The sequence below is a fragment of the Prionailurus bengalensis genome, chromosome B2 (genome assembly GCF_016509475.1).
Source record: "Prionailurus bengalensis isolate Pbe53 chromosome B2, Fcat_Pben_1.1_paternal_pri, whole genome shotgun sequence".
Taxonomy (NCBI): domain Eukaryota; kingdom Metazoa; phylum Chordata; class Mammalia; order Carnivora; family Felidae; genus Prionailurus; species Prionailurus bengalensis.
In genome coordinates this window covers 99,603,103-99,618,819 of record NC_057349.1, presented here as the reverse complement: position 1 = coordinate 99,618,819, position 15,717 = coordinate 99,603,103, and the positions used below count along the sequence as shown (strand labels likewise).

Below are 15,717 nucleotides of genomic sequence, written 5' to 3'. Positions count from 1 at the left end.
CAGGACAATTTGCATGTGTATAGACAAGAATTATTCTGCATATTATCAGTTAGCTATAACGTACAGAGTTGTAAAACAGCTTCCATAGAATCAGAATCTGATAACCTGAAAGGATGTGCCCTTGACAGTGGATTTATTTTACCATTGAAGTTAAATTTGTTTTTCCTACATGAGTTCCTAGAAAGTTTTTGTTTCTCGTCCTTCCTTCCTTTTTTATTTTTATTTATTTATTTTTCACATTTATTCATTTTTGAGAGACAGAGAGAGACAGAGCAGAAGCAGGGGAGGGGCAGAGAGAGAGGGAGACACAGAATCTGAAGCAGGCTCCTGAGCTGTCAGCACAGAGCCCAACGCAGGGCTTGAACTCACAAACCGCGAGATCATGACCTGAGCCAAAGTCACACTTAACCGACTGAACCACCAAGGCGCCCCCCTTCCTTCCTTTTTTAATGTTTATTTATTTATTTTGAGAGAGAGAGAGTGAGCAGGGGAGGGGCAGAGAGAGACGGAGAGAGAATCCCAACCAGGCTCTGCACTTTGAGCACAGAGCCTGATGCAGGGCTCAATCTCACAAACTGTGGCCTCATGACCTCAGCCGAAATCAAGTGTCAGATCCTTAACCGACTGAGCCACCCAGGTGCCCCAAGCTTTAGGTTTTCCAAGCTCTTTAGAATTATAGATAAGGGATATAGAGCTGTAATATGTTTGGTAGTGATAGTACTTTGTAGAAAAAAAAATAAAGGTGGCGAGGGAGGTTATAATTTCAAATAGAAGGCCTGGGAAAGACTCACTGGGGAGGTATATTGCAAATAGAGCTAAAGTCTGAAGTTGTTTACCTGAGTAACTGGAACGATGAAGTTGCTATCAACTGAGCCTGGGGAAGAGCAGTTGAGGTAGAGGGCAGGGTACGTAGAAATCATTACCCTAGTTTTGGCTCGTAGATATTCAAGTAGAGATGTTGATACACATTGCTGGAGTTCAGGGAAGAGGTGTGAGCTAGAGATAAACATCTGGGAGTTCAGGCACATAGGTGACATTTGAAGCCCTCAAACTAGAGGAGATCACTAAAAACAGGGCTCCTTCTATGTTTCAGGCTGTGTTTAGTCCCTGGAGATATAGGTATAATTTAAAAATTGTCCTCAAGGTTTAAGGAGGGAGGCAGTTGTAAACCGTTAAAGCAATATAAAAATATATGAATATAAATATACATAAAGTGCAGATGATCCCGTGAGGCCAAATCTGACAGTCATCTTAAACTCACCCTCAAACTTGCTTGTTCAGTGGTCTGACCATGAGACACACACAGAAGAAAGCCAGACTGTGGTACCTTTAGTGTCAGCTGGTTTCTCCATTAACCCCCTGTGCCCAGCAAGTTTCCAGTGATATTAAAGAACCTTACTGGTGACACTTCTGCATGGATTGCAAGGTTCCTCAGTATTTGGCCTTTGCCTTATCTCTTGTTTTACTTCCTTAGACCTGTCCCTGGGGTTGGAGATGATCAGTCTTGTATCTTTGAAACACCACTTTGGCTGTCGATTAAAGGACAAATTTGAAGAAAGAACAGAATAGGCATAAGTAACATTAGCTTGCTATTTCTTTGCGTCATCTGCTTTCACATTGATGTTAGTGACTTATAGAGACCTGTAGGGTAGGAAAGACTCAGCAGATCTGCAGAAATACAAAGTATATATTGCTGTGCTAGAACATGCAAATTTGGGGATTAGGAAAAAATTTCTACTAAATGCATGCAGTTGAAAACTCTACACTTTTCTCTCCTGTAGGTCATATTAAAAGGAAACCTGTACGGTGGTTTCTCAAAAAATTAAACATAGAATTATCATAGGATCCACCAGTTTTACTCCTGGATATATAAAAGAAAATAAGAGATATTTGTGTATCAGTGTTCAAGGCAGCATTATTCATTCATAATGGCCAAAAGGTGGAATCAACCCAGATATCCATGGAATGATGGAAGGGATGAATAGATAAATAAATGTGGTATGTACATACAATGGAATATTATTTAGCCTTTGACAGGAAAGAAATTCTGACATATGCTATAACATGGATGAGCCCTGGAGACATGTTAAAGAAGCCAGACACAGAAAGACAAATGTTATATGATTCCACTTACATGAGGTACCTAGAATAGTCAAATCATAGAGGTAGAAAGTAGAGTTTCTCAGGGGCCATATTGTTTAATGGTACTGAGTTTCAGTTTGAGATGCTAAAAAAGTTTTGAAGAAAGGATAGTGGCGATTGTTGCACGACAGTGTGAATATACTTAATGCCATTGAACTGTACAGTGAAAAATGGTTAAAATGATAAATTTTGTGTTATGTATATTTTACCACAATAAAAAAAAGAACCTAGAAAGCGAAAGACCTAGAAATACATTGCTGCTGTAAGAAAGATAAAGAAAGATTTCTACATACTAACATTGATGGATTGAGGGATCAATTGAGGGATTTCTGATATTGAGGGATTTCTAAGATAGATTGTGCTAAGAAAAAGTTAAGTGCTATCTTTTGAGTAAATAAGGACAGATTAAAAGTATGTATTCCATTTGCTTTATTTCCATAAAGAAACACTGGAAGGATTAATTAATAAAAGTTGTTAATTCCAGCAGGCAAGAGGGACTAGGGTCACTAGGGGCAGGAGTGGTAATGAGGTATCTTTTAAGTACTTTTGATTTTTGGATTGTATTACCTATTCAAAATAATGTTGAAATATGGGAGTTAAAGTGGCTTCATTGTAGAGGGATCACCAATTTGTAGTCACAGAAAACATAATTTTTTAGAGATATTGATTAAATGTTGCTACATGTGATATCCCCTCCCCCATACAAGTCAGAGCCTAGTTTAGATGCAGAAGTGAGTCTCACTTTCCCTTCCACTGCAGGCAACAAAGACAACATATTTTGGGTAGAGACATAATAAAGCCAAACTTTCTAAGTTCATCCCTATTGAGAGAAAGAGAGGGTAATAAGGCATTGCACCTGCAGTGAGGCTTCTTACCAGTGTCCAAGCACTTGAAGGTTGACCATGGCAAGTGGGGTCATTAAATGTATTAACCCACTGAGTCTGGGAGCCTAAAATATTCAAAAGCAGGAAACTGGATATAGCTCTGCATCCCTCCAAAATGCCACTTTTTCTGATTCAGTCATTAATTAAGAGACTGTTTTGTCTAATATTTGCATCTGAAGCAAGAAGCAGGGTTGTTTAACATTTCTCAGGCAGAGGGAACAGATAGCAGCTGATAGCTGAGCACCCATTTAATCGCCCTCCTCTCTCCCTCCCCACCAAGGGCGTAGGACTATTATATCTTCCCCGGATATATCCTTCCAGCTCCTCCTTCTACCTAGATCCGATAGGAAATACGGATAGAATCCTGAGGCAGACTGTGAAAAGTAGACGGCTGTCTAGGCAGCTCAGCCCATCCTAACTCTGTTTCGGGGCATGTGGTTTGAGGGAGAACCCAGGGAGTCATATCTGGGAACCACGCCCAGATTAGAGCTGGTATAGCACCTTCCAGGAAGGTGGTCAAAGTGCAGGTGAAGAGAAAGAGCTGAAGTACAGAGCCAAAATAAGAGAATTGAAGAACTGGGAAACCTGATGTCAAAAGTAGGGAAGAATTAGGCAGCTGGGAAGTAATTTATAAGAGTTCCAGAGATGGAGTTCACACGATTTTTACAGAATTCCAGCACAGGCATGCAAGATATACTTTACTCATTTGAAGTTATTAGAATGGGTAGGCAATTCATCTTTCTCTTGTCTCGTTGATCTGTTTATATGTCTGTCTTGCCCAGTACACTGTAGGAATTGAAGGCAAGGACTTCAGCCATAATGGAAAAAGCATGGACTTTGGAATTAGGCAGATCTATTTAAATCCGAACCTCTTCTCTTTCTAGGTGTTTGATATTAGTCAAGTTATTTTTATTACACTGGACTTCAGGTTCCATGTACATCATAGGGTAGTTGTAAGAATTAAATGAGAGAAAAACGTGTGTGTGTGTGTGTGTGTGTGTGTGTGTGTGTGTGTGTGTAATCATCTTACAAAGTATTCAGTAGAAATGTTGCTCCCTCTCCCTTTTTGTATCTGCCACAGAGTTTTATATTTAAAAGACATTCAGGGGCACCTCGGTGGCTCAGTCAGTTGAGTGTCCAACTCTTGATTTCTGCTTGGGTCAGGATCCCAGGGTTGTGGGATCGAGCCCTGTGTCAGGCTCAGCACTGAGTATGGAGCCTGCTTAGAATTTTCTCCCTCCCTCTGCCCCTGCCCCCGCTCACATGCACACACTCTCTCTCTTTCTCTCAAATAAAATACAAAATAAATAAAAGACTGGGGCGCCTGGGTGGCTCAGTCGGTTAAGCATCCGATTTTGGCTCAGGTCAAGATCTCACTGTTCGTGAGTTCGAGCCCCACGTCGGGTTCTGAGCTGACAGCTCGGAGCCCGGAGCCTACTTTGGATTCTGTGTCTCCCTTTCTCTCTGCCCCTCCCCCATTCATGCTCTGTCTCTCTCTGTCTCTCAAAACTGAATAAAGGTTAAAAAAAATTAAAAAAAAAAAAAAGACATTCAAAATATCAAATTGAATATGTTTGTGTTAAATCTGAACCCTGGTTAAGGACAGCCTGTGGCAGGCATGTTTATAGGCTTTCATCTTGGACAGATAAAGTTATTGTTGCTAAATATTTTATCAGGCAACTGCCTGTTAAGTGCCAGGTGCTAAGTTTTCACTTGCTGATCCGGTCTATCTTTTTATGATTTCCTTGTTTATCACGGTGCAGCTTCTACTCTGTGCGGGCTTATCCTTTCTCTATTTATAGGACTCTTCTCCACACCAATTGTTTTTTTTTAATCAGTGGGTATGAGAGATTATCTTATACTCACTGCTTTCGTAAAAAAAAACCTCAACCACATGCTCTAGTGTAGGGATTGTCAAATATCTTTCCTTCTTTTGTCAAATATTTATTGAGCACATACTGTGTTAGAGTAGATATAGATAGTATTAATATGTGGTTCCTGTCCCCCAACAGTAAAAAAGATAGGCACATTCCAAAATATATTTAATCATTTAGTGATAAGATATTACTTTTGTTTACCATTTTACATATTACTACTTAAAATGATCCCATTTTATTTTATTTATTTTAAAATGTTTATTTACTTATTTTGACAGAGAGATCATGAACATGAGCAGGGGAGGGGCAGAGAGAAAGGGAGAGAGAGAATCCCAAGTAGGTTCCACGCTGCAGGGCTTGATCTCACAACCTTGAGATCATGACTTGAGCTGAAATCAAGAGTCAGGTGCTCAAACTGAACCACCCAGGCGACCCAAAGTGATCCCACTTAGAAACATACACATACACATAGAAAAAGAATCGAAGGATATGCACCAAGGTGTTGACAGAACTTATCTCTGAGTAGGGGTATTTTTTTTTTTTTTAATGTTTATCAATTTGTTTTGAGAGAGAGGGCACACACAAGTAGGAAGGGGCAGAGAGAGGAGAGAGAATCTCAAGCAGGCTCTACACTGTCAGCACAAAGCCCGGATGTGGGGCTTGAACCCAGGAACCGTGAGATCATGACCTGAGCCAAAATCAAGAGTCGGACAACCAGCTGAGCTTCCCAGGCGCCCCAGTAGGGTTTTTTTTTCCCTTTTATTTTGCTTAAATTTTCAAAGATTTCACTTTCAACTTATAGAAAGTTCATCATTCCCCCCTCCTTGCTAGCAGGAGAGTGACCCCTCTTCTTTCTCTTGCATTCAGCTTTTGCGAGAATTGAAGCACCCTAATGTGATCGCATTGCAGAAGGTGTTCCTTTCTCACAGTGACAGGAAGGTGTGGCTGCTCTTTGATTATGCAGAACATGATTTGTGGGTAAGTTTAAATTCACTTTATTTTTAGGACCCTTTTCATCTGGGTATGGAGAAACAAATGTATGCACTGCATATTACTAATGCACGTAAAACAAAACTTGCTCTGTTGACCAGAGTTCAAAATAAATATAATAAATGCAAATGCAATATAAAAAAAATTAAAAAAAAATAAATGCAAATGCAGATTTAAAAGAATTTGAGCAATGAACATTATCATGTTATTATACTGAGAAGATAGTATTTGTAATATTCAGAAATTTTACTTCAGAAAGTGTTAATGTGTATGAAACTGTGATTTTATGCAAGTAATTAATGGCAGTTTACTGATATGTGTAGTGAAAATGGCTTTCTTTTGTGGTACACACTGTAGTTCAAGTTTCACCAGTTATATACTTGTGAATAATTTCCCTAAGTTAAGGTCAATCTCTTGCAACATTTTGGCATTTAAAACCGACTCCACAAAATAGAGGTACATACATGGTTTTAGAAATATTAGCCCCAAATTCCAATTCTAAAGTTTTTAAGTTGGGAATCAAGATGCTTAAACATTTTATCCAAGGAGTTGCTAAAAGTAAAAAAAAAAAAAAAAAATCAAACTTGGCAGGAAGTTCAAATTTTGGGTAATTAAATTCTGACTTAACATAGTGTGGTTTGTCATCTACATAAAGTCACACATCTGTTTAGGAATAACTTTGACAGACTTCTCGGTCTTTAAGGAGCTTTCAGAGTTTATGCTATTACAGCATATTGATAACAGTGTCCAGTGAATTTTTCTCCATTCTTTTCATGGATATTCATAAAAATGATGTTTTCCCCATTTCTCCGGGTCCTTGTGGATTTGGATCCAAGAGTTACTTGATAATGTACGTACTTCACCTTGAACATCAGTGGTATGATGAAAGAACATGCAGTGCATTGGACTGATCGGGTCCTGTAGAACCATGTCGTTTGTAACATGATGGCCCTTAGCCATGTGTGCCTAGTGAGCACCTGAAGTGTAGCTGGTCTAAATTGAGATGTACTCTGAATATAAAATACACACGGACTTTTGAAGACTTACTATGAAAAAAAAAAATCTCATTAATATTTTTTATTTTGATTCTATGTTGAAATGATAATATTTTGAATAAGCTGGGTTAATTAAAATATACTACATTAATTTTACCTGTTATTTTTTTCTTTTGCTGTGGCTATAAAATGTTGAAAGTTATATATGTGTAGCTCCTATTATATATTTTCTGGATACTGCCCCTCCATATAAACCCTAATTTTCTATTATTTCCTTAAATAAAGTACATGTTGTTAAACAGCTTATGAAAAAGCAAGAAAGCTCTGTTAATAGGTTAAAATTTTTCTATGCCATTTGGCCATTTTTAAGTTAGTGGAGCATTATTGACAGCTTTACCAGTGTTGTTCAATAGGGGTTTACATGACCTTTATTTTTTTTTAATTTTTTTTAACGTTTTTATTTATTTTTGAGACAGAGAGAGACAGAGCATAAGCAGGGGAGGGGCAGAGAGAGAGGGAGACACAGAATCTGAAGCAGGCTCCAGGCTCTGAGCTGTCAGCACAGAGCCTGATGTGGGGCTTGAACTCACGGGCTGTGAGATCATGACCTGAGCCAAAGTTGGTCGCTCAACCGACTGAGCCACCCAGGTGCCCCTACATGACCTGTAATACCCATCATGTTGTGTTTTGCACAGGGTGAGGCAAAGATGGAGGTGGAGGTTTGGGGGACAGATAGCATATCTTCCCTATCAAAATGATGTTATCATAACCTACAAAATAACATGTGGTCATAAAAATTTGAATATAGTGATCCAGTTGTATTTATTTCAATGAGGTTGAATTCCGCCTTTTTCTCTCCTTCCTCCTTTCTAGTGATTTCCTATTTAATATTAACTACTAGGAATATATCCTAATTTCATCCTATGCCAAAAGAAGGTGGATTTTTGCAATAATTCAAATGTACACATAGTCAGTGAGATTATACAAATTTACTAAGTGCTAACTTTTTATACAGTAGTAAAGATTTAAGGGCATGTAGCTGGCTCGGTTGGTAGAGCATGTAACTCTTGATCTCAGGGTCATGAGTTTGAGCCCCATGTGTGGCGTGGAGTTTACTTAAAATAAAATATTTTTAAAAATATAGTAAAGAATTATAGAGTATTTTTTTCTTCTCTTTTAATCTTTCATTCTGTCAGTAGAGAATACAACTAACACTATTTTTTTTTTTTTTTTTTTTTTTAAAATACTAGTACTGTTTTTATGCAGTCTGTTAAGTATCAGTGCTTTTTACCTTTTGGTTCTATTTAATGAAAATCTTACTGGTTTCAGTAAATCTAGTTATTATACCCACAATAACATTGTCACACTCACCCCCAGTATAGGTCCCTTATCATTCAAATTATTTTTCTTTGTGTCATTATTGGCCTTTAATAAGTAATTTTTAAATGTAGAGAATTTATTGTAGACTTGATTGTGTTTTATTGATACAAATATTAGCAGAGACTATATGTTATAATAGTATGTTTTATTTTTTTTTAATTTTTAGCACATTATTAAGTTTCACCGTGCATCAAAAGCAAATAAAAAGCCCATGCAGTTGCCAAGATCTATGGTCAAATCATTACTTTACCAGATTCTTGATGGTATCCATTACCTCCATGCAAATTGGGTGCTTCACAGAGATCTGGTAAGTATGTTTCTTTTAAATTGATCAATATGGGTTTTTTTGACCTCTTTTTAAAAATACCTTTTCTTCTTGGTACAATTCTTATGAACATTGATTATAGAAAATTTTGAAAATACATAAAACCAAAAAAGAAGGAAATAAAAATCACCCATAAGCCTACGCTTAAAAGAGTACCCTTATTAACATTTGGTATATGTTCTTTCATTATATTTATGCATAGCTATAAAATGTCTGTGTGGTTTTCAATGCATAATTGGTATAATCTTAATGGAAGAGTCACATGTAAAATAAGTACCTTTCAGTCCATTTTGTTCTTCACATTATTGCTCATTTTCAGTAAAAATATTAATAATTAAAGATTGAGTTCTTACTGTTTTTTTCCCTTAAGAGCTAAACGGAAATAATGACCCTGCATCCAGTAAATAGAACGTTGTCAGTATTATCAATAAAGGTTGTTATCAGTATTATGAACAAATCAAATGTTTGATTTTACCTTTTTTTCAGTACACATGTAACAAACATTTGTTAATGTCAGATTCTATGCCAGTTATCTTTGCATTGTTGTTATTTTAGTTTATGTTGATGAGATTTTTTTTTGTTTATTTGTAAGAAAATATGGGTACTGAATCGTTGTAATAATCATGAGTTTAAAATTGGAAGTTTTGTTCCTAACTCTCCTTGAAAAAATGGTTTCAAGATCATTATTTCTTAGGCTTTTGGAGATTCTAGGGATATGGTAGGGATGAATCTAGGTCAACTCAGTTTTACTAATTGAGGAAAAGTATTTATTATAGAAAGGAATGAATACACAAGAAGATCTAGTTAGTACCTGTGGCTACATTGTCAGGCCTTGTCATCTGACTTGACTGTCTCTTGCTGTGGCATTGAAGATAAATTGGAGCCAAATGCCAGTGACCACAAAGATGGGTTTACCATTTCAACAGATGCATTTCACCTCATAATTCTGAACTGTAAAGTTCTCAAAGACTTCCACCTATCCACTTTACTATTAACCATGAATCAGCACATTTTTCTGTGGTTACATGAGGTTGTTCTAGATCAAACCCTCTCCTTCATTAATTGTTTATGTAATTAACATAAGCTATGTGAGTTATTTTTGAGGTCATGATCACGTTTGAATCATCGATCAAAATCTTTTATTGAAGACTGACTAATTTCAACTCTTCTCTTTTTTCACAACACTGTGTATTTTATTCTCAATAGCATAGATTCACAGATTTTATTTCTGATGTTGTCGCCTGAGTGTCCACTGGGACTAAAACTCAGGATGACTAGGACCTGGTTTTCTCTTTGTTGGCTTGCTGCTGCTTTAATGTCTATATTAGTTATGGCATCACCCTTTTCTCAGCCTAGAAAGTTCTTTTACCCCTTGCAAACCCTTGCACTGTACATCTAGGCCTTGCCTGGTCTTGTCAGTTTCATCTCTAAGCTCTCTCTCCCATCTGTCTATTTCCATCTCTAGTGCCTCATTCCTAGTTCAGGCCTTTATTATCTCTTTCTTGTGATATGGTACTAGCCTCTTAACTTGTCTCCTTGTAAACAATCTCTTTCCCTTCCATCCGCTGTAGACCTTCTGGATAATTACACAGCTCCTGATCAAGAACTTTGAAATAGTTCCTCATTGCTTACAGACTAAAGCTCTAGTTCCTTATTGGGCTTTCACGGTCATAGCAGATATAGCTCCAACTGTCTTTAGAATTTTTCTTTATCCCAATCCTGTAATCTTTCACTTACACTATACCATTAAACTATTGACTGTCCCCTGTGTCATCCTGAGATTTCCTGCCTCAATGACCTTTATTTATTACCCTATCTGTACATATTCAAATACTACTTGTCTGTGAGGACTTGCACAAATGTTAAAACTTATCCTCATATCCATTCCTACTTGGAAATAAGATCTCCTTTTTTTTTTTTTTTTTAAATGTTTATTTATTTTTGAGAGTGAGAGAGACAGAGTGTGAATTGGGCAAGGGCAGAGAGAGAGAGGGAGGCACAGAATCCAAAGCAGCCTCCAAGCTCTGGACACGGAACCCGATGTGGGGCTTGAACTCACAAACTGTGAGATCATGACCTGAGGCGAAGTCGGACGCTTAACCGACTGAGCCACCCAGGCGCCCCAATAATCTCTCCTTCTTGTGGGTTGCCGTTGTACTTCTTTACTTCTCTTACGGCACTTATCTGTTAGTATTATAGTGGCTGTCTTAGATCATCTTCTAGACCATACACTTCTTGAGAGAGCAGGGTCTACGAATCATTTTGGCACACTAGCAGTACTCGAGTGCACAACAGGTACTGAGTAAATATTTCCTCAGTGAATTAATATGAGTAAGAATAGATTCTTACGGTATGCTTCTGGATCAAGTAACATATTTATATTTCAACACACTGTCCTCAATAAACATTTATTATTTACCTTGTGTGTTTAAAGCAAGGATATATGGGGACAGTACACATACGATTGCATTAAAGACCTTCTCCGGAGTTTACTCTCAGAGAAGAAACACGACATACGCATAAACAGTTATGCTGTAAGATAGATGAGAAAGATGGTGATCATGGCTACGTGATAGGCACAGATTAAATGCTACTCAAGCTTAGAAGAGGTTATGAGGAGGGGATGAAGAAAAGTTTCAAGAGAGCTGCCACTTGAGCTAGACGTTGAAGTGGGAATCTACCCTGTGAGAGCCTACTCAGTTCTTTTCGCTGATCATGAGTACTGATAGCTGGACCACATTGTCATGGTTTTGCCAAAGTATTTTCAGGAGTAGAAGATTTAAACTGTATGTTTACTTGAGATAGATTCTCTAGTAAGTATAGAAATACAAAGCGTATCACATATGAATGTGGTGTTGAAAGCATGATGGGGACATGCAAAAAAATTATTTTTTGTGCAATAGAGTTGCAGTTTCAGTCGGTGAGTGTTTTTTCTTAATGCTTCGTTTCCCATTGACATAAGAAATTGGGCTTTACACTATTTGTTAGTCACAATTATTTCAGAGTATATACTGTCTCTGCAAGATCCAGAGTTAAAGGTGTTAGAGTAAATGTGAATTTGCAGTGGAATAATACAACCCCCCAAATTTAAAAAGTAAATAAAAAATCAGTGTTTTGGACTTTACAAAAGAAGCATTATATCATCAAAGAAGGTTGGGGTTTTTCTTTTTAAAATTTTTTTTTTGACGTTTATTTATTTTTGAGACAGAGAGAGACAGAGCATGAACGGGGGAGGGGCAGAGAGAGAGGGAGACACAGAATTGGAAACAGGCTCCAGGCTCTGAACCATCAGCCCAGAGCCCAATGCGGGGCTCGAACTCACGGACCGTGAGATCGTGACCTGAGCTGAAGTCGGACGCTTAACCGACTGAGCCACCCAGGCGCCCCAAGGTTGGGGTTTTTCATTGTGATTGATTATATATCTGTAATAGTAGTTAGCTATGTCATATGGATCCTAAAATTTACCAGAAGTAGAGAATTTAAACAAAGTCACTAAAAATATTACTTACATTGAGGAATTGCTTTAAAAAGAAAGGAGAAGAGGAGCTAAATATATTTATCTTGGCTGAGACAATGAAGTAGAGACATAAGTCTATAAATATTTGGAACTTGTAAACACCAAGGGAAAAAAGATGTATTTTAATTTTATAGCAGGATATAGCTAAGAGTAAGAAGATGAAATATAGGATGACTCACTTTTATGAGATTACTGTTCGGGTAGGTTGGAAGGATGCCAAGATAAATAGTTGATCCTGTTTTCAAAATTATGAGCTCCTGGGGAGTAAGGATCATATCTTACTAATTTTTGTATTCCTAGTGTTGGCATATTGTTTGTGCTCATAAGTTACTTGAATTTCAGCAAGGCATCTGGCAATTGCACGTTATTCTTTAGCAAAGAGAAATAGTGGCTAAATGGTTGTATTGTTAAGTAGATTTATGGCTTCTTGGTTATGAGTTTTGCTACTGGATCAGTGGCATAAACTGAACTGTGCGTTAAACCATCTCTTCATCACTTTATCATATCTCAGTACCTAAAACATGATAAATGCTAGGTCTTTATCAAATGAAAGATCTGAGTAAATGCTCTAGGGCCCTGACCTGCTCTGACTTTTAAAAAATATTTGTGGTGGTTCCAAACCAAAACTCTAACTTTAGTTTTGAATGGTAATTATTGTTCATAATAGTGGGTGAATTTGTACTCTTTTGAAGTCTGTGAGCACAGATAACTATATCTTTTGCAAACATGGTACATGGAAATTTAGTTGAGGGAGACAATAATTTTGTAGCCAGTAATCTTTTGGGTTTTGTTATTAGTTACCATCTACTGCACTTTTGGATTGTTCAAAAAATCACTTCTGACACAGACCTAAAGACTTATTTATTCTATTAGAGGTTAATAATAGTAGTAATAATAATAATAATTAATAATAAACTTGCCAATTCTTAGAGTCAAATGTAATTCAGCTGGTTAAAGGAAATGATGTAATAGATATTCTAGCTATAGAGAAATGTGTAGTGTATGACCCTGGATACTTTGTCATACTAACTAATGAAGAGCTATTTTAGTTTTGTTTTATTTTTTTCCTCATGATACCTGCTCGTTCAGCCAGAATACTTGATTTTTTTTAAAAATTATTTTAATGCTTATTTATTTTTCAGAGAGAGAGAGCGCGCGTGCAAGTGAGCATGCATAGGGGAGGGGCAGAGAGAGAGAGAGAGAGAGAGAGAGAGAGGGAGACACAGGATCTGAAGCAGGCTCCAGGCTCTGAGCTGTCAGCACAGAGCCCTACGGGGGGGGGGGGGGGGGGGGGAGATCGAACTCGTGACCGCAAGATCATGACCTGAGCTGAAGTTGGACACTTAACCGACTGAGCCACCCAGACACCCCCAGAATACTTGATTTTTAACAGCATTCTGGGTTGTCTATGACATGTTGGCTATGTATGTTGTAAGTCTGTATTAGTTACCTATTGTCGTATGACAATTTGCCCCAAAACTCAGTGGCTTTCAAGACGTTTAAATATTTATCATCTCACAGGTTCTATGGGTCAGGAATCTAGGTGTGGCTTATCTGGATCCTGTTTTACAGTCTCCTTAAAAGACTGCGGTCACCTGGAGTCTTGACTGTGAAGCATCTGCTTCCTTATTCAGTCACTTGGTTATTAGCAGGCTTCATTTCCTCCTGAGCTGATCAGTGGAAGGTGAAAGCTTTCCTTGGTTCTTTGCCACCTCAGCTTCTCCACAGACCATCTTACAACATGGCAGTTTTCTTCACCCGAGTGAGCAAACAAGATGGTGGAGAGTGTGTGTTAGCAAGATGGAAGTCGCAGTCTTCTGTTAGTGAATCATGGAAGTGACATCCCATCACCAGAGGTCACTTTTCCAGCCCACACTCACAGGAAGTAATTACACAAGGGTGTGTTTACTGGGGGCGGGGATATTGGAAACCATGTCCGAAGCTGCCTACCACCAACTTTAAGAGACTTTAAAATGGATCCTATTATTGTCCTATTTAGTAGAAATATAAAAGAAAAATACAGGTGCCTCCTTTCCATATTAAAAAGTTGCTTGGTTGTCAATAAATTTCAGAAAAAAAAAAAAAAGTTGCTTGGGTGGCAAGAGGATAGTTCTGGTTCTAAAGAGCTAAAAAAATATTATAATGTACCAATTGTCCCTTCCCTTTTGCAAACATTCTTTAGTGATTTATTTCCAGAATTTGGCATATGTTCCTTGCATTTCCTCTCCTCTCCTGTGCCCTCCATTCCTCCTGCACCCACTATTGAACCACAAGTTTAATCTTCTTAAATCTAGAGGGTGTGTTCAACGGAGATCCAGGATTTTTCACTTTGAACCTATCTAGAGATCCCATCTTTGTTAAACTGTCTGAGGCCTACGCTTATCACTGCTACTTTCTATTCTCTTTTTCTCGCATTTGTGTCAAACAGGGAAAAATGGAAAGAAAAATTTAAGTTTCCCATGGTCGCTAGTGCTGCCGAGTTGTAACAGGTAGCTGACGAGAAATATTATAGTTCTTCAGCTAAGAGAGAGCATTTGAAGACTCTTTAGGAATGTCATGTATGAAAGTCCAATGTACAAAACTCACAGATGGCCTCTTTTCTGCTCAGCTGGGGAAGAAGTACTGTACTGTTAATCTTTGTGAAAGTTTGATTAAAATAAGTGCTTGGTTGGAGAATGGTCTAGAAATATCTGTGTGCAGCTCTTCATACCTTGTCCGACAGGGAGATACATTAAGTCTTTAATTTTGTGTATACTAAAGAGGGCCTGACAAGGTGAATGTGCCACACTGCAAAGACACCCTTAAAATCTGACTGGAGCCATCATGCTGGCATTTTGAAGAATTTTAGTACTGTTTTAGAGTTTAGCCTCGCTTAGTTCTTACGAAATGGGAGCTTGGAGATCTTAAACTTAAAAAACATATATACATTTCTGGGAAAGCTAATCTTGATCCGTAAGCCTCAGTTTCCTCATTTATAAAATTGGAATAATGATAGGGACTTTGTACAGTTGTTCATCTCCTAGTCTTAGCTCCAGAGTTCCTGAATTCCTCCTAATTTCCATTCTGTAGAAGCTTCTGTACATTATTCTGGATCCCACCAGCAATCCAGAGATGCCCATTCTTTCAACTGCCTTTCCCAGGATTCCTTTATTTTTTTAATTTTATTTTGAAAAAATTTTCAAATGTTTATTTTTGAGAGAGAGAGAGAAACAGAGTCGGGGAGGGGCAGAGAGAGAAGGAGACACAGAAGCTGAAGCAGGCTCCATGCTGTTAGCACAGAGCCTGATGCCGGGCTCAGACTCACGAACTGTGAGATCATGACCTGAGCCGAGGTCGGATGCTCAACTGACTGAGCCACCCAGGTGTCCCGCTCTCCTCCTCCGCCCCCCGCCCCGCCACCACAATTCCTTTAGCCTACAACTCTAGCCCTTTCTTCTTTACAAAGTGGAGCCCTATCTGTTTATTATTTTTTATTTGATTTATTAAATTAACATGCTAATTAAAGAATTATGGCAGAAAGTGGTATTTATTTTAATATGACTTAATCGTTATAATTTCTTTTAGAATTCAGAGCTAACAACAAAAAAGGAAAATATGGCTTAGTTAT

General features: G+C 37.9%; 1 protein-coding gene across 3 annotated transcripts in view; it reads left to right on the top strand.

The window, feature by feature from the left end:
* CDK19 (cyclin dependent kinase 19) overlaps window positions 1–15,717 on the top strand; it is a 199,993-nt gene that overhangs the window by 132,210 nt on the left and 52,066 nt on the right. For all 3 annotated transcript variants that reach the window (XM_043592112.1, XM_043592113.1, XM_043592114.1), the window contains 2 exons: window positions 5,771–5,881; window positions 8,435–8,575. In XM_043592112.1, the coding sequence (XP_043448047.1) occupies window positions 5,771–5,881; window positions 8,435–8,575 (252 nt within the window). The remainder of the gene's footprint in view (window positions 1–5,770; window positions 5,882–8,434; window positions 8,576–15,717) is intronic.